Source organism: Anopheles ziemanni, chromosome 3 (genome assembly GCF_943734765.1).
Source record: "Anopheles ziemanni chromosome 3, idAnoZiCoDA_A2_x.2, whole genome shotgun sequence".
Classification (NCBI taxonomy): domain Eukaryota; kingdom Metazoa; phylum Arthropoda; class Insecta; order Diptera; family Culicidae; genus Anopheles; species Anopheles ziemanni.
The window spans coordinates 64,180,295-64,206,921 of record NC_080706.1 but is presented as its reverse complement, the minus strand read 5'-3'; the positions used below and the strand labels follow the sequence as shown (position 1 = coordinate 64,206,921).

Here is a 26,627-nt window from a genome sequence, read left to right as displayed (position 1 = left end):
CATGCATTTCATTTAATTGCAATCGCATTCGGGCAGCTTCCAAACGGTTGCCCCAAGGGATAAACTACGAAGGTGCATCGCGATCGCGAGTCACTTTTATTGCCTTACGGTCAGTTTTTCCGATGCGGACGATACCGACTGGATGTGTGGTGTGCAGCTGCGCACTCGGTGCAACCGATGTTCGTATAGGTAATTACCAACACATTGTTGAATTGGAAATTATCTTTTCCCTTATCAGCGATGCCGAACGGAGCCTTCAAACTCTCAGCACAATCGATGCTCCGAGCAGATGCTGCGTTTCAACTGGCCAGCTCAATGTAGTCCTATTTTCTTCGCTATCCTGCTGTGAATCTCCCGGAGGCAAACGAATTCACCTCAAATTAGTAGCTTAGATGGAGTGCCCCGGGGGCACTGACGTCACTTTGCACACAACTGCGTACGATTTGCGACGGACACGTTGTGCAAATCGTAACTGACAACGGGGAAACTCTTTTACAAAAACTATCCCCCTTGTTCGGTCTTTTCTGGGGCGAGTGACAAAAATGAAGCCACAGTTCCGCTCCACGCTCTGTGACATTCTCAACATAAAATCAAGCGAGAGCCGTTGATTAGAAATCAGATCACATCCTTCCACAACCAATCGGCTTGGATTTGAAGCCCGTGGACGGAACTTTGGATTCGAGAAAAGGAAAGCAATTACTAAAATTGAAAACAAACAATCGCCAAACGAAAGGAAAATGGAACGATGCGAAGAGAATTGCGGGGCGGAAACGATTGCATGCGAACAACAGAAAACATACAACACGCGACATGAATATGATTACGTCCGTGTTGTCGGTGGTAGTCCTTCGTGTCTCCATTTTCCTGCTAGTTATAGCGACTGTAGCGGCGAGAGGTCAGTGACAGAGAGTAGATAAAGGACACGGTGGGAATGGGTGTATCTAACATAAATCCAATTGACGCCAAAGCCATGACCAACAACATTCTATTGCCGCCGTCGTCGTATCCTCAGCCACTATGAAGATATCTTTATCCGTCAGTCGTGCGCGGCTAAATATTGATCTGAACATAAATTATGCACCATGCATGAAGCTGAGTTGACGCACCAAATGTAAAGATAGGACCTCAACATGAGCTTCTGCTTAAAAATTTGCACTGGCGTACTGTCAATAATTTAATTACTTAATTAATCATATCTTTTACCAACTAGTACCATTTTTTGAAGCAAGTTGATTTACATGTACAACTTTGCCTTCCGAAGAAGATGAAGTAATTCATCAAAAGCCGCATGGAAATTGTAAAAAAACAACTTTTCAATCACTTTTACATTTACTTCCCAGCGACAGAAAAAAAACATGGGAATCTGCATCCATTTGTTGCTGACAAAACATGATCTGGCAAATGGTTTTCCACTTAAGAGTCTATTGATTTTACGTTAGTCGTGAAAACTGGCAGTCAATATTCCAACCATACCTAACATGGTGACTTCATCGGAAAGTTTTCGCGACCCATTTTCCTACGCATCAATCGCTTAAGGCGTCAATTTTTCAACAAAGTTTTTGTCACAAATTCAATGGTTCCCGAGAACATCGAACAACCGAAGTAAAGCACGCCACTTTCCCCCCACGGGTTTATTTGATTTTTTTTATTGCTGCAAAGTGTTCCAACGTTGTTGAAGTGATGAATTATTTGGTTGTATTTTTGTTTTTCTCGAAGACATGGAGAGAGGGAGAGAGATAGAGAGAAATTGAGAGATAGATATGGAGAGAGATTAAGATAGTGAGAGAGCGAGGGAGTACCCTTAGATATAAAAAGCATGCACTCGACTTGAGTTTTTGATTGCTTTTGTTTTTGTCGACCAATACATGTTTTTAAGTGTGATTGATAAAAATTCGAAATTCTTCATCATTTTGTGCTACTTATTGTTTTATTACCATCAAGAATGGCATCAAATAGTCTAGGTACATCATACCCCCCCCCACCCGTCAAGCGTGCTATAACATTCACGTGGGTTATATTCAGTAGTATTATTTCATTTTCTATGTAATATACCTGCAATTGTTTCATTATCGCATTACCTGAGAAATGAAAGCCACTCAGAAATAGGACGTCTCAAATAGGAGTCTGCAATGCGACCAACCCCATCAAACTATAGTCAAGTACCAGGCGCCTCCACCAAAGAATTAGATAGTCAAGACAAATAATAGAAATAGTTATTATCTAACTTAAAAGTATGCATCTACAGTTTTTTGAACTTGTCAACAACACTCACTCACAATTTTTTTGGACAAAAATAGAAAACAAAGTTGGACAAAAATAGAAAAAAAAAGAATATGTACGTTCGTATACGTGAACAACAAATTTAACAATCCTTTAAAAACTAAACCACAAATAAAAGTGCGATGAATTTTTAAAGTTTGGTCTGTAATTTATGCTCATAAATATGTGGCATTAAGACATACAATAATTTTAATTGATGTTAACTGTAAATTACCACAAGTCATTTTATATAATTTTGAAAACAGAGCGTGGTTTCGCATTCTCTGTCTCGATCACAAGTTGATTGTTGGGGACAGCACAAACGTTTATCATCATAATGTAGTATTACTTGACAATGTTTCAATTTATAAATTGTGATTACAAAATAGGACGGTGTACTTTTGTTTCCTATGTAAAACTTTACTGCCATGCATTTGTTCATATGAATATTCATTTCTTTATCCGTTTATTTTTTCATCGCTTTGCGAAGCTCAACATATCCTATCTTGACACTGTATGTATCAACAATGGTGATCGGACGTCCTGCTTGTGATGAACAAAGTCCTCGAGACGATGAATACATCTTTCGTGAGAAACGGAATTGAAGGCTCACGAAAGAAAGCTCTGCATCCGTTCAATCTTGTTGCCATCCTCTCGATCCTTTCGGGCACTTTCGATCACGGTATGATCAACCGAAAGTATTCGTTCATTCAGCCGGCATTGTAGCGGTAGAACCTACGACAGTAGGAAAATGAAATGAAATCTACCGAGAAAGAGCGATTTCAACCGGAAACCTCCAGATGCTGTTCTGGATTGTTACCTCTTCCTTTGACGTACGGAGCTGGCCGAACGGGTAAACTGCACTTGAACTTCACGGCACATATAGCATGAGAAGCAGTGGAAGGCAAGAAAATTGCACCGTTTGAAGTTCAGTGTCGAGGGAAGATTTTCTTCGATAGAGATACTTTCCTGCTCCGTTCACCTTCACCACACCATTTTATGAGTGGAACATTTCTCTGACCCAGAAAACGTTTTCCTCTACTCGATTTCGCCAGCTGTGGACGCCCATGGTTCACATCTTTCCACCGATGTCGCCTCGGGAGGAACTTGGCCAATTTTTTCCCAGTTGTCACGACAACGCCCAATGCAGGCCCGGCGACGAATGAAAGCAAACGCAATCAATGATGGATGCTATAATAAATCTCGTTGTGCAGAGCGCACGAACGGGTTGAGGTTTCACATGACGAACCGTAAGCCCCTCGTAAAGCCGACCCTTAAGCCGGCTTCGTACGCCTGCTGTCGTTTGTTGGCAACTATGGTGGATGAAAATTGTCCCTCCTTCGACCCAAACCCTGCCGAACCAATAGTCAAGAAGCTTCGCTCACACTCACATCGTATTATACACACTAACACAGCCGATGTGTCACATGGCTAGCGTTTGCAAAGAGGCAGCCTCAAGGTTTAGGGCTCGCAAATCGGAGCGCACTGTCGGGTATGTGTTATTCAACCGTTGTTAAGCTATTGTCACCGACGAGAAGCACAAACAAACGCAGCGGGCATTTTTCATCCCACACAAAGGCCGGTGATTGGCGTCGGCTTTTCCAATGCTGGCAACCGGGCTCCATTCCGTTTTTCACATTTTTCTAAGAGCCGGTGCTCGAAGCAGTTTCAATGATCCTGGTCAGAGCCTAGAGAAAAATGGTGAGAAGCGTTGATAAGAGGTTCCGTGATCATTCAGCATACGAATATTAAGTCTAAGAGAAGTTTTCGAGACGAAAAAGACGAACCTGAGGATATCACTATGCGTACTATAAAGGTTCATTCAAACTATACAACCCCTATGTTCATTTCAGACATAACCAAACTTTTAAAAATAGTTAATAGTCTGGCATTTATATTTATTCTAAAATACTTTGAAATCCGTGAATCTAATTAATAATTCATTAATTTGATTCAAATTAACGGAGAAAACATTTATTAAATGAAAAACAAAATGTTACGATAGAACCCAAGCTTCTACTACATTGTAAAATTTTGTACTAATAATTTCAACACCATAAGTGAAACGGGAGTGAGAAAATTGAAACTCAAAGAGTTTAATGAGAGTTCCGCAAAACATCTGGGTTCTCAGCCCGTTACACCAATCTGCGTCGTTACACGGTTTATACGAACCGTTCGTAACAATGAACGTATGCCTGAGTGTAGTCTGACCAATAAAAGAGGAAGTTCTCAGAAAAGTATAAAGAAAGTCCAGTTCCTTACAATTTATCCATGCACATTCACTTTGCAAGTGACGTTTGTCAAGATTATTCTTGCATGTCTGATTAATTTCGCTGAGGGTTAAGAATATAGTGCAAATCTGATTTGTAGTTGATTTCCCTACTACTAGAAAATATTAAATTTGGCAATAAATCAATCATTTGGAAAAGCAATTAAACATACATAATAAATTAATCAGTGCGAAAAACTTGTTTGTTCCCTATTTTCGTGACTTGAATAAATTCCTTACACAGGAATCCACACTGAAAACGGTTACAAGAAGGACATTTAAAAAATACACTATCAGCAAATTGAAAAAATAAAACCTTCATTGAACCTGTTAAGCCAAGGTCAATAGCATTTATCATCATATCACAGATTTTCCAACTTTAGGGAGGGTAGAAGGCATTGGCTGGCAATGCTGCATTTTAGTTCGATGTTTTCTCCGTTTAGTACAGTTCCATTTGTGCTTTTATTTCCTTTCGAGCTCCAGTTGATCGTGACCTGCCCTTCCAGAATATTAGCCCGTCTATCGGTTGACCGAACGCTTTTGGACGCCCGTGCTAGCTGCATCAATATACACTTGCTTCATCCGCAGTGCAGTGATTTCTGTGCATGCACTTTAAACTTAAGGCGTATTTTTTCTATCTTGCTCGTAAGTTGGTCGTGTTTTTCAACATTTGGTTCATTGCGTCGGGATATGGTCGCCGTCCCAACGGCGCTGGACTGGTGCCCGGAATGCTATCTCAAAATAACTATACTGACCTTCCACTGACCCTCAGATGATCAGAAGGAACCAAAAGGAAATTGAAAGCAGTATTATACTCTCTTGGTTGGAATAATATAATGTAAAAAAGGTTTTTTTATACTTTTTTTATATATATTTGGACGGCCAGGCCGTATTGTACATTTTTTTTTTTTATACTTCATATTGATTGAATTACTTGATTTATGAAATGGTGAACTTACACCAGAGGGCGATGAGTTACTTTCAACGAGCGATAAGTTGTAGATAGTTCTAATATTCGGAATCTTTATTGAGTTCGTTTATACAATATGAGTAAGAAAGTCAAATCTTAAATAATAGCTTTTCGAAAGTCACACCCTTGATTTTTCCATATTCTTATAATAGTTCCAAAAACTATTTTGACATTGTTTCTGATTGTTGAACAGACATTATTGTCGTTAGAAATGCTATGAATAACTTTTAAGAAACTTCCTCATTTGGGATTTTACCCAAAAATTAAACTGAATATAATCAAACGTGCATCTTTGTGTGTGTAACATGAATTCGCATTAAAAAAAAAAAAACAAAACAAATGTACTAAATATGAAAAGTTCCCTTTTGCGCGGTTAGATGTAACAAAACGAGTTTTTTTTAATCTCTTTGTTCATATCACATGGATTATTAAACTAATTTTCATTCAAGCTTTAGGGTGATTGCACTTCCTTAAATTCTTGTGGTTATTAATGTGACATGTGACACTTGCCCTAATGATGAGAAGCGAAACGCGACTTTTACGAAAACGACATCAGAGCCCTTCTTGGAAACCTATATTGACATACATTGATGAGATTTTTTCGTTGGATGTTTCTATCTACAAGACGAGCCAACGAAATGTCAACGAAGCATAAACCCAATCGATGATACCGCGTCCAAAATGGAAGCAAAAAAAAAACGCGATTGCTTGCACTCTTGCGAAAGATTACATTTTGTAGCGAAAAGAAATCCCTCCCGATTCAGTATTCCCACCTTGGTTGCTTTGCGGCAGTTGCATACCAACGAACAAAAAATAGTCAACCGCAATCGATCGCTAATGTTTTGCCACAACGTGATTCAATTGCGTTGCGGATTGCATCCAACATTCAACGATGCTGATCATGTTCCGGTACATGCATTCAGTCCACGCCGGTGCAATTACCATTCCAGCCTACCGACAGGAACTCCGCCGTGTCGTCCAGCGCTTCAACCGCTTCTTACAAGGCGAAGACGGGCCATCTCGTTCTTTGGAAGGAAATCGTAATCCAACGAACAGAATCAGGAAAACCGTTAGCGTTAGCGACAGCAGCGATCCCGCTGCAACAAAGCAAAGAAAACACGCATTGGTAATGGTAGGGACACGACATTTTTGTCGCTACCGACGAACCGTACTAGCCGGTAGTTAGACGACAAGCAATTCCACTGCCGTAGAACTCGGAGAATGCAGCCCGCCTTCAGGACGTGACCCGAACTCGACGGTTCTGAGCTTGACAAACGTATAAACCATTGAGCGCAATGGATAAAATCATTACGTAATTGAATTTAATAGACTTACCTTGGCTCGTTCTGGACGATTCGTTGCTTTTGGTCCTTCAGCAACGCTGGCTGATCTCGGCACGAGCTCGGACCGTCGGAACAAGGCCGCGTTGTGCGGTTTTGAGAGGGCCTTCGGTTGCGACGGACCAGAAAATGAAACCATTAAACTGCGCAATGAAACGCAGGGGAAGGTTGCCAGGGGGGATAAAGAACCTTCACAAAAAGGTCGATCGATGTTCGCCAGTACACGAGCCGCCCATCCGTTGCACTCCAGATGTCCCTGTATTGCCCTGGAGACGACCGTTTTGGACCCGAATGTTCCGATCCGTTTGGTTGATATCGGTTTTTTATCGTGTCCCACGGGAGTCCGGTCATTGGAGTGCTTGTGTTTCAAGGGTAACTGCAAGAGTTTAAGTATATGTTGTCTTTTTTTTAACCATTTATCCATCATGTCACTTTCTTTCTATTTTGTTTGCCCATCGAACACATGGCACCATCGATAGGCAGGCGCAAAAGTTTATTGAAAATATGGAAATGCCCAGTACCCAAGGTCCGCTGGATAGGGTTCTTATTAAAAAGTTTCCAGAAGGTGTAGCCTGTATGTATGGCCGAGTTGGTGCCATTTTGGATTCAATTTAGTTGTTTTTTGTTTTGTATGTTCTTGTCCGATCTAAAACAGAAGTGCCTTTTTCGGGGTCACACACTTTTCGTTGCAGTTTCCATCGCATTAGGAAGTCCCAAAGGGTCAAACTAAAATGGAATCAGGATCCGATCGCATCCATCCGGAAAACTTTCGTTTTTTCGGAGAAACCGGACAGACCTTTCTGGATATTAAAAATGTATTGGCTAACTCAAAGCGAACTTGTCTTTGTTGGCTTTGTGTGCGATAGTTCAAACTAAAGTAGATATGATGGTAAAGAAATGTGAAAGGGGCTCGTTGCTTTAAGAAATTATCAAATGTCAGAAATGCAGTAAATATGAGCAAACAATAAATTATGTTAGTCTCGCAATAATCTAAAAGGGAAATGACTTTTTTTCACTAACTGTATGGTTGAATTTGTGAAAAAATGCATCATTGCTATGCTACTAAGAAGGAGGATGCAAATATGCCTCACAAAAGTGGAAAAATTTCCAATCGAACCGGATTGACCCCTGGGACCGTAACGAGATGACGCAATTCCATCACTGCCAAACTTGTGCTCCATTTACATACATATGAGATTCGTTGTTTCCCATATGTTTGCCACGAACAAAACAACATCCCAAAATAAACCAAAAATACCGATACCCTTCCAGTGCAAAATAAAAACAAACGCTGCAAAACGAATCTGTTATATTTTATTTTGTGTGGACTGTCTTCTTTATTCCATCACCATTTGGACACTTCAGTAGTTGCACGACACGTGTTGGGTATTCGCTGTTGAAAGGTGATCCGGAGGTCGATGAAGTGGAAAATTCTTCGAAGCCAAAGAGTAGTAAATGTTCTAGATTTTAGCATAGAACTACCAGCATGTTAAAAAATAAAACCGTTTCAACCCGGTATATGACTTAGCTTCATACCAGCTTACTTATAATTTATTTTTTAACATCATTTAATACTTACCATCACTTTTACCACAATCAATTCATTATCTATAATCAATATAGGATTAAATATAGGCCTTTAAATTGTGCCTTCTTTTTTACCAACATTTGATGTTTACATTATGTAAACACCTTCCAAAAAGCTGCATCTCGTACCAATGCCAACACGAGTTATAAAAATACATGTAAGACTAGTCTAGTTCACCCTAGGTTTTTGAATCTGAAGTATGGTATAAAAACTGTTATTTTACACGCAAAATTTCAGTTCTATTGAAGTCATTGCTTTATCCGACAACGGCTTATGCTCAATTGAAACACTTTCGTAATAACCAAATTATTTAAACAAATTAGTATAGATGCTTTCTCGTCATCTAAAACACTGGTTCAACGTAATAACAATTTGAACTTATTTTCAATGACATGTACTTTTTCATAATTAAGCTAAACTGTCGAACATCTAAACCCCCTGTTGTCTGTTAATCTGCGTCTGTTGCCATAAATCGGTAATTTATGATTTCACACGTTTTTGGCACATTCAACTTGAAACATCTCTGAATATTCAGTCAAGCAACATTGTTCATACTGGCTGGTAGAAATATTTTTAAATTCATCATTTTTTGACACGAGAAGATGATATTTCTAAATAAGCAAATAAAACAATAATAAATTATTTGCACTTCATCTTAAAAAAATTATAATTTAATTAATTGAAGCTGTGCTAAACTAACTTGAGATTTATAACTTCATAAGTATTGCATGAGTATTTCATGAGCTGATGTTTTACACAGACAAACATTTTACAATAAACATTGTGTGTGGTATTCTAAGATTTAATTGTTTAAAGTTTCTAGCATTTCTAACTACATTTTTTATTAACCTGTTTCGTTATAAACCTGGTCGAGAATCATTGCAAATAGCAATACATTTGCTAAAAGGCAAACAGTACACAGGGAATCACTTACGTCTACGAAAGGTTAAAAATATCACTTGCATTTCATTTTAACATCTCCCAAAGTACCCGCCGTTTGTAATGGTGTATATATTTCCCAATTGCATTATATACCGAACGCTAATATTGACTCAAATTAACAAACTTTTACCATTCACCGCCTTCTGCGTCTTGGAAAATATGCCACATTTCGTTAAAAGCACGCCTTCAAGCCTTCACCCCGACGGCGGGGCATCCAATCTAATGGAACGTTTGCCGAATACCACGTGCTGCGGATTTGGGAACACCCTTTCGCGAGAAATCAACTTTATCCTTTCCGTTTTCCCGTAGCGAAAGGCACACCAGGGCAGAGAAATAAAGTGTTCACATAAATGTGTGTGCTTTTGTGGGTGTCTGTGTGTGTGTGTGTGTGTGTAAGGCATGCGAAAAAGAAAGTCAATCTAATCCACACTGATCCAACAGCCATTTCCTCGCACCGATTTCGGGTGTGCCTTCCCGCATACCCGTGAGCTTCTCCGCCTTTTTTATGATGGTTGGTCCCATATTCGAGTCTCTCGATGTCTGTACTGAGAATTCATCATAAAATTTTTATCCATGAAAACGACTTTAGAAAAGTTCACCAAGCCTTCCCTCCGCCGACGGGGGTTTCCGTTTTTCGGCATACACACCACCGCAGACCCCTACCCCTTCCATACACCCACACACCCACACATACAAATAGTACTGTACTAAACATCTTTTTTCCCACGAGCCTCAAGCCGATGGCCGAATGCTGGCAACAGCATCCGCCCGGGAACCCACCCCACCGCAAAGCGGAGGCCACCGCCCGTTTCGAGAGGGCTTTCGGCGGAACTTATCGGCGCACATTTCACATCTGGCACTTTTGGGGTAGGGAAAATTTTTCCTCCCTGAAAACGAATCCACCCCGGTCTGTCGTTGAAGAGGGGATGTTTGCGCCCATCCCGGCCCTATGCCTCCGCTCCGAAACACCGAACGCCACGGAAACGGCACCCATACGAGATTTATTTTCCACCCTACGTCCCCGCACCGCGCGCGCATCCCTCGGAGCGTGTGTTTTATATTTTCACCTCCCGGCACTCACGGGTTCCCAAAATGGACTCGCTTTTCCCTCCATTCTTGCCTCCTTTGCGATGTATTTTTACAGCGATTGCATAAGGCTTTCCCGCACCTCAGCCCCAATGGGATGTGAAAGGGTGGAAAAAGCGGACGAAGCGAAGGATTTTCCCACCCTGCAAACCAAAAACCGAGAGCTTATGGCACGGACTTTCAGTGGCTCGAGGAGCATTTTCCTTTTCCGTCGTGTTGCAGCGTGCAAGCGTGCGCTTTCTTCATGCCCACACATTTGCGGAAAGAAATGGAAAGCAGCACCGCAAGAAATGCTGATGTATGTGAGTGTGGAGAAAAGTGCACCATCCCAGCAGTATTGGACGGTTTGCATAAAAAGACAGCAGGCTCCATTCCACCGTTCCGTCGGCCCGTTGCTATCCATTGCTGCTTTGCGAATCCCACAAATGGCTGCCAACTTCCGACCAGCTGAAGAATCGACTGAAGATTCGCCGTGCACTTTTGAACTGCCTGCGAAGAACTTCTGCTTCTCAGTTCTCCGCGCACTCGTAAGAAAAAGAAGACAGAAACACAACTGCACTTACCCTATATTTTAGCCGAAAAAGAACACTCTGAAACAACACCTTTCGGTCGCTTGAGCCGCAAGTGCCATTCTAGTCTTCTTCTGTCCGTTCGACGTAGGAAAAAGAAAGCATACTCACACACACACACGCGCGCTCTTGATTTGTCTCGTCTTACCGGGATACAGGTTCCGCCGATGCAGTCACTTTTCCACCCCTTTGCATCAACCGCGCTCTCCGCGGTGCATGGACAGAAAAATCGTTTAGTGGGAAAAGTTTTCCCTGCCGCATGCTCATTGAAATTCAATCGGGTGCAAAATTTTACCTTCGCACATCCTCGAGCTAACTGGTAATTTTTCAATTTCGGTCCTGTGTCACCAATGGTTTCGAGTTCGCTGCAGAAGAAAATTCACCGTAGAAGTAGTTTCCGAACGCAGCACGGGGGGTTCGAAATGGAATAAAGCACCCAATGGGTGGTGGATGGTTGAACATTCGTGCAAGTGGTCGCCTGTTCGCTAAAGGGGCGATATGTAAATTGAGTCTGACCAGCATTCATTCAACACATACACTCACATGCAACCATCATGTAGGGAACGTTTACATCAACTGATTTTCATCAAATGAAGTGCAACTCACATCAGTATATAACACGAAAAAGTTGTGTTCAGTTGAAGTCATTTAATGAAATGATGGTGACATCGTGGCGAGCTATGATCTTAAAGGGGACTCGAGTCCATTTCTTTGACGTCCGTGTTCTTAGTCATTTGACTATTTAGTATTTGGGCAAGCTTGATTATGTAATTCTATTTTTCCATACATATTCCATACATACGTACACTCCAATTTCAAATCAAATATAAAAGAAAAGCAACTCTTCAGCAATATTCAAGCTTTATTAAATTGAAACAAGCTAACTCAATTCCAAAACCAATCGAGCAAAAATACCAAATTTAAGCTAAATCAAATTTAAGATAAAACCGAGTCGTGAAAATAGAATTTAATAAATAGGCTTACAAAACTGGATTCACACTAAAAAAATTGGAATAACCGTACCAAAATCCATCTTTTTTTTATTTTCAAACATAGAAAAGCAATGTGATCCATTAACACGATTACGTGAGCGTTTTAAACATCAAAATAAATTAACTTTAGTTTTCTCACGATCGTGAAAAACTTAAGTTGGAAAACCTGCAAGAGACACGTATTTTCAATTGCTTGTAAAATTTATCCTCACCCCAAGCATACCAAATCTAAATAAAATAGTTTAAATAGTGGAGGAAATACTCTACTAAAATTAAATTATATTAAAGACTCGGCTTAGCGTACATTTCTTATTATATCGAAATATCTATGTTTGATAGAAAATGTCATATAATCACATTAACTTTCTCCGTCTGCAAACATTTTTAAAAAAGGTTTCAATTTTAATTTTCTTCTAGAATCGATGAAAATATACAATTTGCATAAGTATGAAAACTCCTACAATACTTTTTATTTACACACAAATTACGGATTGTGTGAAAAGGTCACCAAGAGTCATTTAGTCTACAAAAAAAAAAAAAGAAACGTAAGCGGTGTTAGGTATTTACACGCAGCGTTTAGTTGTTAAAAAATGTATGTGTGCTTGAGGGTTTTTGGTAAGACATTCTAAAGTCTGAAAGAAAGTCTCGAGTTTCTTCCAAACAGGCTGGTTATATTCGATACAGACGCGATATGGAGTTGCTTTTAATGAGTGCATGAAATAAATGCCATTTGAGAAGGTTATATTTAATGAATTTTTATTACCAACGAACATGTTGTTTCTGCCAAAGCGTTCTACTCCTAAGGTGTACACCATCGCGTTCGAAAATTGCCATGCGCAAGCCTTTTCCGGGTTGCCAGGGACGGAATTAAAAATCCACCAACACCACCACTCCAGAACACACCTGCACACAATACCGTAGAGGAACTGAATCAGAATCGAGCGTCAGGGCAGAAATAAAATATTAAAGCGCCAGCTCGCAGAACACAGGGAAACAAATCACTATAAAATTAGATTTTTATAGCACTCCCCATCCATTCCCATGGGCACCCCATCCTGCTCGCCAGACAGGTCGACAATACGCAGACCAATATTTCATTCAATTAAAGTACGCTTGCGTTTTGCTGCGACTGCGGAGCTACAAGTTGTGGGAAAGTTACGGCTGGTGGGATTTTCCAAACGGTCACCTAACCTGCTAACGGAACGGAACGACACCCAAGTCACATACACACACAGGTGCACGGGTCGTCTGCAGCGCGACCGGAAAAAACTTTTCCAGCTCGCAATCACGTTCGAAACGCTCCGCATCGGGCTGTTCCTCACGGTCACAGTTTCGCAGTTCGTTGACGACCAACTTTCGCGTATCGGAGAAGCTAATATGTTGGACAGGGGTGTAGAACGAGGGACATGAGGGATCGCACTAGGGGACGCCGTTACGGTGGGAAAAATTTGGCATCGTTTTAATTCATCTGTCCGATTCTTTTCTTTTCCGGTGGGTATCCACTTCCACAACTACCATTGCCCCGCCGGCAGCTCCACCGTCGTCGATTAAAATCCAAGGCTACAGCCAGCATGCAAAGGCCGAGGTACGGGAAGGCCAAGACCTGTCGTTGACTTGCATCGTACCCAACGCCAAGCCTGCCGCCCAGATCGTTTGGTACCGGGCGAATGTGGAGTACAAATCAGGTAAGCTAGAGATTGTTCCTACATTTTCCATTCCAGCATCGCGTTCGCTCGGCTTGCGGTTCCCCGTTTTCCAGACGCCAAATCTGTTTTGGCACGTGACACACGTAAGGTTTGAAAATTAATGCCAGAAAGCAATTGCCTGCCGTTCGGAAAGTGGAGTTTAATACGTTCCGTTAGACGTCATGCCTTCGAGTTGAGCAAGGTTCAACGTTTAATTCAATGTTTTGTTATAAAAGCAAAACACTAACAAATTCACATCAATAACAAATTTAAACTGATACAAAACATTCTCCAATTTCTTCAATTCAAACGATTTTCAAACAATACTTTAGCAACCAAGATACGACCGAAGTATTTCGACATGAAGCTTGTGCTGCAATAATTTGGGGTTGTTTAATAGGAGACGTCTTTTAAGGAACACTGTCTAATCGTGATCGAAAATTCTCTATTTTCTCAAAAACGTTTGCTAGCACTTGTATTTATATAATATGGAAACAACCATATGAGGACATGTGACCCATTACGCTTATTAGAAATAATTTGCCTCCAAAAAGCATTGATGTGGTATGTCTGGTACCAGATATTTATAATTGTAAATTTTAAAAACTAAATACAGGTTAAACGAACCCTGCTAACCCTCTTTACAAACATAAAACATGAAGAGCATGATGAAAAACCCAATCACAATTGTACAAATTTGCAGCATTTTTTGAGTTAAACTAATAATTACAACAGAGGAAGTTATTCAACATAAAATGTGATCTAACTGTTTGATGAAAATTCCAATTAGTTCCATTATTTTAAAAGGAAATTTAAATTTCTAAAGGCTCAATTAGTTGAATGACATTCAGTTATTTTAATTATTCTTACCAAAAATCCCACAATTGACCCTTTGAACCACCCACGTCCAGTTACAGATCTGCACCATGCTAGGTAACCATTCAACACCATCAAATAAGCCTAACCACTATAATAATACATTCAGCAATGGCAACATTGTCGCAAATGGTCCATCTAACTCCACAATTCACGCAGGACTAAATTAGTTGCTGCCCAAAGTTGTACCCAAAGACGTAACCACAAAAACCACTATTCACTAGTCCACTCTACAGCAATCGTAGCTGTTCTGTACGGTAAATAGTAGCGTTGCCACGAATTGTCCACTATTATCTCGTACACACTGACACCGGTTTCTCCCAATTTCCCTACTAGTATGATGAGGTCAGTTTTCATTCGTTTATCGGAATCGATTTTATGTTTGATTGTACAAGATCGAGTATAGAGATAATATTTTAAGACGAGCTTTCGAGAATCACAAACAAAAAACCAAGAATTATCCGGCCATAAATCACTCTACTCACAAAATTTTGAAATAGTTTTACCGGCATTATTTTGGAATTAAATTGATTAAATATAATTTTAGCGCATGTGTGCATACTTTTTAAGCTAGTTTTTAATCTCAGGGAAGTTGACAGTCTCAAAGACAATAATTTAACATATCGAGCTGGTGAAAAAGGTGCACCTGTTTCGATGTTGTAAAACATTTATGTGCAGCGTATTATGCCCATATCAAATAACTTCTCAAATAGGTCGTAAAAATAAAAGTGAAAAAAGGACACCCGGGTCAAAAGGGTAATCGGTGTGGTAGTAGCCACCAGCAAGTTTAAATCGTTTCGTTTTTTGGTATTTAAAACTTCTTGAAACTTAATGCACATGCGGGAGCAGGACAACCCTTCCACAGGGTAAAGACTGTATTTTATCATTTTTCTTTTCAATTTCACCGGTCCCTATCCTTTGCATTGTTGCATGAAAAGATCAGTGAAAAAAGTGTTGCCTCCTTTAATAATCGTTGACTTCTTGGAATTTGGTGACTGCCGCATTGCCGGGACCGCCCCGGAAATAATGAGAACAAATTATGACAAGTTTCATCACATCCGAAAGGTTTGCCACCCTTTGTACCCTTTCCCGTTGCGCCCGTCGTGCGGGGCAACGAATCGTTCAAGTGGAAAAATCCCAGGCTCAATTAATTTCTCCCCGATGACCGCTTTCCGGAGCCGTGCGGGACCGAGCCGAGCATGGGAGCTTTTGGAACGGTTGGACTTTCCGTCGTCCCGGAGCCACGACCCGACCCGGAGCTGGTGGGCATAAAAATGAACTGTAATTATGTCATAAATATGCTACAGCCTCCTTCGGCCGAGCCTTGTGCCTTGACGACAAAAAAATCAGTTCCAGTTCGGCGTCGCATCAGAGCGGATGGTTAGCAGTGCACGAGGTTCCTGAAAGGGTTAGCTGAAAAGTAAGGTTATCTTAGGCACGGCCGCGTGGTGCCGCCGAGCTGGAGCTCAAGTCAGAGAAATCCTAGCCGACGCACATCTCGTGCTGTTTGAGTAATCAAGCGGATCACGAGTTTCGTGCGATCTGACAAACGGAAGGAAATTTTCCTTTCGTTACGGCGGGTGAACAGCCGCATTTTGACTGCGCACTAGCGTGGTTGGCTAGCAGTGCTCCTGGCCGCATGGTGGCAGTCAAAAGGCGACGCCTACAGAAAATCGAAAACCACAGAAAATCAGGACATATGGCCTTTAGTTGCCAGTCCTTAACCTAAAGAGGTCTATGTCTCCAGGTTAGCTTGCGAAGGCCCAGGAAGCTGGATTCAATAGCCGTACTGGAGTAAATCCTCGACGAAGTTAAGAAGAAGAAGAAGAAGACGACAAAAAATGGCTAGCTGAAGACCCCCTTCGAACATGACCCCGCCCTCGTGGTTGTGACTGGGTCAGTACAGCGAGAATATACCAACACACACACACACACATGTATATACACACACAAACACAAGATCTCGATTGTCTTTGGTGACATTCCGCAGCGGTGCCACTTGTTTCGCCGGCCATGAAAGTCGATATTGACGCACAAATTAAGAGTAGTCCCATCAGAATACATAAAGACAAAATGGAAATGCCTTTAGTGTCCGGGCGTTGAAAGACAAAATCGAGGTCCGCAAAGTGATGGGGCTTTTGTAGAGTACTGTTCGTTGGAGTCCGAAAGACAAAGAAGTCAAAGGTCGGTGGAAAAAATGGTAAAGAATTTTTCATTTGATGCTTGAACGATAAATTTCTGATCTAAAACCCAGAGCATTGACAGAGTTATCAAAACATCCTGCTGTTCAAAATCGCTCAATAGCTAATTTATATGATAAATGTTATTTTTAAAGAACTCAATTTTTTTAAAATACATACAATTTTGGTAATAAGAATATATGCTCTTATTAGTGGTATTTATAGTTTACTTGGTAGTTTTTTAGGATTTGACAACTCCTATGCTCACCAATTGTCTGAAATGTACTGAAACAGTTCAATTTGAAGAGGGTCATGCACATAATGTTTTACGAAAGATGATTTTTATTATACTTATTGTAATATCAGCTTCGTCTATAAAGCCGTCTATAAGCGCCCATAACGCTTATAAAAAATATCGCAAATTAAATTTGGGTAGGCAATATTATTAACCAAACCCAATTACAATTATGCCCCCAACCGGTACTTACTTTCTAGTCACCGCTGGAATCAAAGGATACTTCGATTCTCAGTACTTCCGGGGAGCATGTCGCTTTAACCTTTCTCTCTCCCTGTCAAGCACACAACGTTTTATGATGTTGATCAAAAGAATCCACTTCCAGAACAATTAAATACGGCCCGTCGTTGTGGCACAACCAAGCGAAGCACGGTCGGTTCAACTGATCTCTGATGCGAGTCACGTTTATGTCCAGTGAAGCTTCCCGGCTTTGCTTTGGGTCGACCGAGTTGCGTTCATCAATCGCTATCCGGTATCGACCGAAACTTCCGGTCCGATGAAAGAGTTTTGAGGTTTTACGGCCAATTACAAAACTTGAAATACCGCAAAAGATTTATCAAAAGTGAAACGCCGTCTCATTAAGCTATGATCGAACAAACCACACCGACAAGTTGTGGGTTGAGCAAATGCTTTGTGTTCCAACTTTTTTGAGGTCACGTTCTCGGTTCTTAAACATACAATTTGCATACTCAGTGGGGTGGTGTTAAATGGAGCTTGGTTTAATATTTATTTGTATTTATATTAACATTGCCAATACGTCTTGCTTTCAAAACCATTTTAAATTAAGTTCTGAATATTTTCTTGAAACTTCAATGCTACCTAAAATATGCTTATTATCATAATATTCTAAGTCTTTGTAAAACATTTTAACAACATTACTTTGAGGAGAGGGTCGGTGACAGCCGAGCGATTAGAAAATCGGCCCACGAGCGCCCTCGATGGCGTGGGTTTAAATTCTAACTCTTAGCAGGCTGGCATGACCAAGGCAATCATTATGCCAAGCGGAAGAAGACTAATTTAATTTATAGCTTTTGGGATATTTATTATTTATTATTACTATTTAATACAAGGTTATCTGGCCGCTGGCCTACATAACGCTTATTCCTAACTATTCACATTAAGCATTGGAAAATAGGTTTCTGATTGTGGACCTTGCCTCACCTAGCGACATATTTAAATCTAACAACGCACTACATTCATTATAAAGCAGGCACATTTGGAAAACCGGGTCCTGGGTACAGTTCGGCGAAACTCCGGCTGTAAAGCGTTTGCGCTTCTCTAGATTCTCGACGGTGCATGGAGATTATTTTTTTCTAAGAGATCAGGAGCGTCAACCGAACCTGAGAAAAGTTTCTAAACAAGAAGACATTGGGAAACTTTTCTCCCACTTCCGAGAGAATCGGGACCAAACAATAAACAGCGAGTCTTCTAAGGAGGACGGCACATACGATTTGATCATGGTAAACAATAAAACAAGACACGTGTGGGCCTCTTCTGAACATTTTCCAATTTATTAATCCACGTAATTTGAACTGGTGACCAGACAGTACACGCAAACTAAAAAATTGGTCTTACCAACGAACAATACAGGGATTTTAACGTAAACGCGGACTTAAAGCTCTTAGAAAAACGAAAACTAAAACCTAATTGACGTAGAGCTTTGGCAATCGTAGAGTTTAAATGGTCAGAGAGCGTCAATTTACTGTCTAGCAGAACACCTAGGTCCCTGACAACCTCCAAACGTGGGATCGAGAAGCCTTCAGCATGATAATTAAAACTTATAGGAGACTTCTTAGGCGAAAAGCTTATCACAGAACACTTCTTAACATTAATTCGCAACCCATTAGCTGAACACCACGCGCTGAAACGAGTGAGGCAGTGCTGAAGATGATGAGAATCGGAGACATCTTTAACAGAGACCTTATATGCGTCCTTAACACGTTGTCTGCAAATGCCATATAATTTACTGTTAAGTACTTAGTATGCGGTGCTATTTGTTGATTTGGGAACAGGAATCGACATCCGTTTTTGTCACTGGAGTCACAACAATGACCAAAACATGAAGATTCGTTAAGGTTTCTAAAGATTCATGATTCGAATGTCAAAAGATTTGGGAATCTATCTGGATTACTCTTAGGTCAAAGATTCATATGAATGAATCTAGCCTAAAGGTGCATAAGGCGCAACACTTGTTTTTAAAACTTGTCTTTTCTTATCTTTTTAATAATATATAAACACATTTAGGAGAAAATTTTGTATTTAATATAAATAAAGTGGTGAATTGAAAAGTAAATTGAACTGTGCAATAATAATGAATAACGAGTTACGACAACTTAGAAACCAAACGATGATTTCAAAACGAATGGTGGCTGTTCTTGAGATAATGGAATTCATAACAAACGCTGCATAATTTGTCTGAAAACGCAAAAAAGATGGGGTTTTCAACCGAACCATATCTTTCATCTCATGCAAAATATGCTCTGAACATGACTCACACTACGTCAAATTTTGCAGGCTATTCGACTATTTTACAAACTCCGCAAAGATTGCAAAAACTGAATAGCGCAGACCGGACCAACTGACTCCGCGTAGGTAAACATACGACTCGAAAACGTGATCGACATGTATCATCGTTGTGTTATCCAGTTTAACGCAAGTGTTCGTTACTCCAATGCCAAGCTCCAACGACATGCTCGTTGCCCTCTGATGGAACGAGCAGTGACGGAAGTAATATTACGCTGGTAGTACAAGCAACCACTAACCCAACCGATTCACCCGATCCTGAGGGTTGGTTGGTCTAAAATAAACAGCACTTAAAATTATCACCATCTGCAGCAGGAAAGAGCACTTGATGATGCTACCATAACATACGTGCACTGCAGCCTGCCGTTACATGGAAGCTTGCCGTGATGGAAGAACAAAAGCAGATTGCCCGTACGTTTCATCCCAGCATCGTCGGCCATCGCCGAGATTTGGGATAAGGAAAATGAGCTTTTTATCAGTGATTCTGCCCCACGCCCGGCAGTCTTGTCCCTTCGCTCATGCTCTCGAAGGATCCGTAGTTGATAGTAGTTGCGTTTGTTAAACAATGATGATAGGAACCGGATGACCAAGACAGACAGCTGCAGCAACATCCTTACCCCAGGGCCGGCGGTTCCAAAACGGACACCAGAGACGCCCTTTCACGGAGCAGTGCGGTAACCCTGCTGGTGTTCTGACAATAAAAATCAATAACTGTAACAAGCAGAGCGGGCCGGCATGCGGGCTCGATGATGACGATATTACTGAACAAATAAGTCGATGTTGGGGCTTTCATGGCCATCCCCATGGTCGTTGCAACAATGTTCCAATTTTTAAGCTCTGTGCTGGAGAAGAAAAACATCGAAAGCTGGAAGCGGAAAGAATGAAACCGACAGTAAAGCAAGAAAGGCATGCCGTGCTGCTTCAGCGTTTCGGTGAAATACTACCGAGCTATTTTCTTTCCGGAAACGGCACGTGTGCATCATGCGGGGTCGTGGCAAGGGCACGTTCAATTTTTGAACAATCAGGCTCTTTTGATCCCGGCTCTATCGGGATGGAATGTTCGGGCGAGCTTAATTGAATGTTAGTTTTTAAAGACTACCTGTTATCGGTACCTTCTGCAAACAAGGGTCATACATTTTTGGATGTTTTTACTTCTCTTGAGTCTTTTCGAGAGCATCATTCCCTTAATGGACAAATATTTTTCCCTCAATTGCCTAAAGCACGTCATGTCAGATAGGATCTAAAGAAAATACCAGTCAATTAAAAGTCAGTTTTACTAGACTAGCAGTTTTTCTTCATTTGAGGTGTATGGTCATATTATAATAGGGTTCCTACTTTAAAGGAAATCTACTACATATTTTAGCTTTTTTTATGTATGGAGTTCTGTGTACACTAAAAACTCGACCAATCCTGAACCGTCGCTTCTGAAACTTTTCACACATTAAGTTTAAATACTACAGATGTTGTTGAAGGTTTGTTTGATCACTGTTTTTTGATAAAATCATCTAAATTTTACAATTGCTAACTTAACTTCTTTTCTCAACCCCTTCGTCACCGAGCAACGCCGGGGCGTCAAGCTAGTTCAAAATAGAATACAATTTCATGTTTATCTATTTGGTGCTTTAACTTAATGCTCTTTAAATACTTCTTGGTTGCTTTATGATAGTCGTAAAAGTAACCCTTAAACAGTGTGTTAAGCATGTGTTGATTGGAGGCATCCATATTTCCTGAGAAAATGTACATATCGGCTTTACAGATTCAAGTCAATGATTCTGACGCGTGCTCAAGTGAGCAGCAAAATGTCCCAGTTTTTCGAAACCAACTTGTCAGTTGTACTCTATAATGTTTTGTCTTTCTTATTATTTTTTTCTTCTTCTTGCTCTTCCTCTTTGCCACAGAAACCATCGACACCAAGATCACCGAAACCGACGAGCGGAGATACACGGTCACTTCCAAGCTGCGACTCCGACCGACAGCCGACGATGACTACGTCGATTATACGTGTCAGGCCCGACACCAAGCGATCCTGGAGGACCGTCCAATGCAAGCGACCGTCCAACTGTCAGTGCTGTGTAAGTACCTCCGACCTGCTTCTTCTTTCCGTTCGTTGCGGCTGAGTGGGATCGTTCTTGAAACCCTTTTTCCGCACCGCTGGAAGTGTACTAATGGCTACTTATACGCTCATCGGCCGAGGTGCCTTGGAGAAGGGGCAAGTGAGACGAAAGAGCCGAGCTCGTTTGATTGGTACCGCGGGAATGGGTTCCTAGTCACGTACCTCGCAGCCAATAGAGCATGGCGAGTGAAGGGATTCCTGTGTTTTTTGGTTTCATTTTACTTACCCCCTCGCCTATGGTTCCTTCCCATCGATGACTCGGTGTCGACCAAGCCAAGGCCAATTGAAAATTGCGCGGAGTGTATGATTTCTCAATCAATAGAGGATCGCCCGGAGGGGCCTGTTGTTGCTGGACTGTGGGTTTGGAAATCTTTGTAGTCGGAGCGCGTGGGTATGATTTTAAAACTGCAGACCGCAGCAATAAGCAATCCCCCTTCCGACCGGAAGCGAAAGGAAACCGAGCAACAGTGAACAACCCGGAAGGAACGAATCGGGGAAACTTTTCACCTCCCGAGGGCAGAGCGTGCCTGTCATTGCTCGGAGTTCGGTGCGCGGGAAGAATGTTAATACCATCGATGGAGCTAGGCTAGAGAGGGAGTTTGTCGAAAGAGGGGGGTACGAAGCAAATAAAATGGCGAACTCGTGAAGAAAGGCGCCAGCTTCCATTACAACGTAGCAAAATAACTTTTCATTTCGAGTAATGCGAGGCGCGCCGATTTCTGGAAAACAACTGGACAAGTGCGAAGGCTCAAATAGCGTCGCGTTTAGATGATGAAAATGAAAACGTAACCCATGGCGTGGGACACGAGTGAGTGTAAATGCGAAGCTGCACCGCGTCCGATGCCAAGACGACATGGTAAGAAAATTCCAACTATTCGCAATAACAGCACAACAAAGGGTTCACAACGGAGGAATCCTTGCTCGGTATTAAGTAAGGAAAGGAAGAAGTGTAATATTTCAAGAGTCAACAGCATCATCGTTGGATCACTTGCTAGGGACGCAGATTTGTAGCTCCACCATAATGTTTTCCTCTGGCAAATAGTATAGAATTCCTCTGGTAAAGTTTAGAGGTGATGTACGTTAAAATGGCTTAAAGAGATATATAAAAGTATATGTAATAATGCTGGTTGACGATTTAAACTTGTTCAATAACTTTGTTTCATTATAACATTCTTTGTTACTATTATTATTATTGTAATACAAAAATCGTTTAATAAAAAATGTTTTACATAAATTTAATATATTATCATCAATGAATTTTTCATTTTGTGCATTTTTGATTTAACATGAATGAATGCCAGTAGTTTTAGAGAAAATGATTTTTCCAGATGCACCATAAAAAGTAAAGTAAAATGTAAAAACACAATAATTTGACACATGGTGGAAGATGCTTGTAAACTTCATAACTTGAATCGTTTGAATCAATTCAGCTGTATAATCACAACCTGTTAAAATCGTTTATCGATAATCGAACATAAAAAAGGGGGGTTAAAAATAAATGTTAAAAGGGGGGTCGATAAAATGTTTTTGAGTATTATTAAATTCGTTCCAAACACAGGGAACTTTTATTGCTTGAAAAGAAGGTGCTTTAAAATATAAATTTGACTAAGGAAGCAATCAATATTGCAAAAATTTTGCCATGCAGTGAGGATAATAGAAAACTACTTTGCATAACATTAAAAACGGTTTGAAAAAGTTTAAAGTTGTTTCAAATTTGTGAGAATCATGTGAATAAAACACCGAGGAATCTGTGGTAACACATATTTCTAAAATCTTTTTTAAGCGAGAAAATATAACCATAAATTTGAACATTTTCAACCCTTTTTTGGTAGAATTTGGCATATCAATTTTAGAAGCTGATTTTGTAGAAACGGAAAATATCTGTAGCGTACCGTTTACATGCATCTTTCTTATCGAAAATGCATCCATTTTAATAGACGATTTTCTGTTTTCCCACACGTAAAATATGAAAGTATCCATCAAAATACCTCCATCACCAAGCCCCCGAACGTACCTCGGGGTGACACGTAATGCTTGTTTATTCTTCCTCTCGTCTCTCACATTCAACCCTTCCTTTCGGTTCGGCACCCGTTTTGTGTAGCATGCGGAGGGCACATATTCTCACAACCCTTGATGTATGTATTCTACCCAGAATGCACACGAAAAACGTCCTCTAAAATGCACTCCCGGGATTAGCTGTCGGGAAACTTCACGACGCGACAGGGCATCCTTGCAGCTGGCAGCCGGGAAATGACATCACATTAAACGGATTATGGTTTGCAAGTGCCCCGTCCGTTAGGCCAGCACTTCGCGGCTGGCATTTCAATAGCTATCCGCTTCGATTTTTCATCATATGCAGCAGCCCCAGCATGTAAGGCGGAGAACGCAAAACGCCAAGAAAGCAATTTTATGCTACATTTTAGCCATTTCTGCACAAAGCGCAAGATCTATCGCGAGTCGCGCTCGCCAGCAGACCGAAACTCCGATCCTGGTCCATCCTGCACCGAAACGAAGCGATAAACATGACCCGGCGCTACGTGCCTTGGCGCTCGGGCTTCAAAAAGGTGAAGGCCGCACCTCATCTTATCTCGAACTTGCGGTTTTGCCGCAGAGCACGCGAGCCCGAAACTGAGAGAGCGAAAAACTGCACATTAACGATAGCGCAGTGCACGGAAAATGACGACAATGTTGGCATTAAAATTCAATCTACTTATCGCCACCCGGTACACCTCCGTAATGGCGGGTGCCGCACATCGCGCACATTATCTAAGAAAATTAGCATTTCTGGCATTATTTATGCGCAGCGAAGAAAACTTTCCCGGAACGTACCCGACGGATCCGCTGGAGCCCGGCGACAAGACCTTCCCATTCCCTTCCCTAATGACAAGAGCACACACGAATCTCACACGCGCGCAAAATGCTGACAAAATACAGCGAACATGTAAATTTCAGCCACGAAAGTCAAACACAATATGATAAGAAATTAATTTCACCAACCCACGAAAGGGTGGGTATCACTTGCGTGAAAATGTTTGGGTAAGGTCAAAGAAACGTTTGAAGACAACTGTGGGATGTGAGGATAAGAAAGGATGAATAGAATACAAAGGACGCCGCATCCTTTTCCAAGCATCGTCTTTTCATAAATCTGGCCCTCGTACTTTCATTATATTGGTGAATCAATGTCTACCTTTTCTGCATATTCTGCATATACATCATGCCCCCAGCTTCAGCTCATGGCTATTCAAATTAGGAGAAACGAGCCCTTGTTAAAAAAAATAACAGTATACTGGTCCGTCACACTACAACGAAATCGAACACACATAGGGTAACTGTACCAATAGTGGTGCACTTAGTAATATAAATACCAATTAGGTGTAATTTATGAGTGTTAAGAACACTATATTCTACATATTTGAATCAATTATGATCGAAACATGAATTTTCTTCTGAAAAACATCTATTTTCACCGTAAACCATACAAAATACCCGAAAAAAAGCGTATTTTTCTTCCTAGTCGGTTACTCCTATTATGGTGGTATGGTTCTTATAGTTGTGGTATCGTGTTCCTATAGTAGTGGTAGTACGAAAAACTTGAATATATTTTGACTATTACTTAGTTTTGAAGCATATTTCAAACAGAACGGTAAAATACTCCTTGGCCAATGCGTTGTCATTGAAAAGACTGTATTGATTCACCGAAATATGTCCAATTTTAATTCATTAAAAAATGCTCTGAATATTACAGCTTAAACTGTAGTATATACTTTATAGTGTATCCTGCGCCCGCTTTCTTTTTTCTTTTCTCTGCTTCTTCTGCTGAGCCTTCTCTCCAGTTCCGGTTTTTTTATTTTGTAGAAACAGAATAAAATCACTAAATTTACCTGATTATATTGGCCAAAACCGGAATAAAACTAAAATATACTTGTGAAAAAATCTATGGCTACTATAGGAACAAATTGAGTTTTTGTGCCTATAGTGGCACTATAGTAAAAACTATGAAAATATAATAAAATTATGCTAAAATGCACTAAGTTCGTATAAATCAACTATATTGGGGTATGTCAGAAGCAAAATCATATAGTTTTAATGATTTTGCAGTGATTTATAGCCTTAAGGAAATCATGCTATTCGTTATAGATTCTTAAGGAATGTAGCATGTTGGGACAACCTGTTTAGAAAATATGAATTTTGGAGCTTCTATATTACGGAATCAGATGGTTCATCTTTTTAACACTCCGCAGAAGATCAAAGAACATTTCATAGAAGAACAAATTACTCCATTGTATATATATCGGCGTAGAGCTAGGATTTTATTCCACTACAACCACTATTGGTACTAGCTCCACTATGGGTGCACTTACCCTAAGCATCGTCAAAATTAAAAATTAAAGACTGCTGCTTTTCGGCATAATTTTTTGCTTATTTGTACCTTTGTTTACTAATATTGAAAAATCGTATAACTGTCGCGAATTAAGTAGGATTAAAGTAGATAAAAGGGAGTGCCCATGGCGCAGCGGTAGCGCGAGGAAACACCACACCACAGGTGTGGGATCGAATCTCGAGTCTGGCACCCTCCGGTATTACGAACGGCTGACCACCGTTCTATAATATACCGTCTTTCGGTCACACAAACTCTCTTCGGAGAGAGGCCTTGTCCCACTAGGGGATGTCGTGCCACTTAAAAAAAAAAAAAAAAAGTAGATAAATGCTCAATTGTTGTTTATTGGGTTTTTTAAGCAGATAAAAATCGAGAGATATTATTGAAAAAAATCTAACCTCTATTATTTGTTTACCGGAAATTAAGCTAATTAAATATCAAATTGAACTTATCAGTTTTGTGATAGATATCATGATGTTCAGGTTCATTCCATCTGTTGAGTCATAATTTTTCCTACTGATTGAATGCAAAGTTTAATTCTAGTTTTTCCTCATAAATCTCT

General features: G+C 40.6%; 1 protein-coding gene across 1 annotated transcript in view; it reads left to right on the top strand.

Moving 5' to 3' along the window:
- Positions 1-26,627, top strand: part of LOC131285245 (nephrin-like) — an 84,703-nt gene that overhangs the window by 24,446 nt on the left and 33,630 nt on the right. The window contains exons 4-5 of the mRNA XM_058314099.1: positions 13,548-13,700; positions 21,473-21,646. Coding sequence (XP_058170082.1) covers positions 13,548-13,700; positions 21,473-21,646 — 327 coding nt within the window. The remainder of the gene's footprint in view (positions 1-13,547; positions 13,701-21,472; positions 21,647-26,627) is intronic.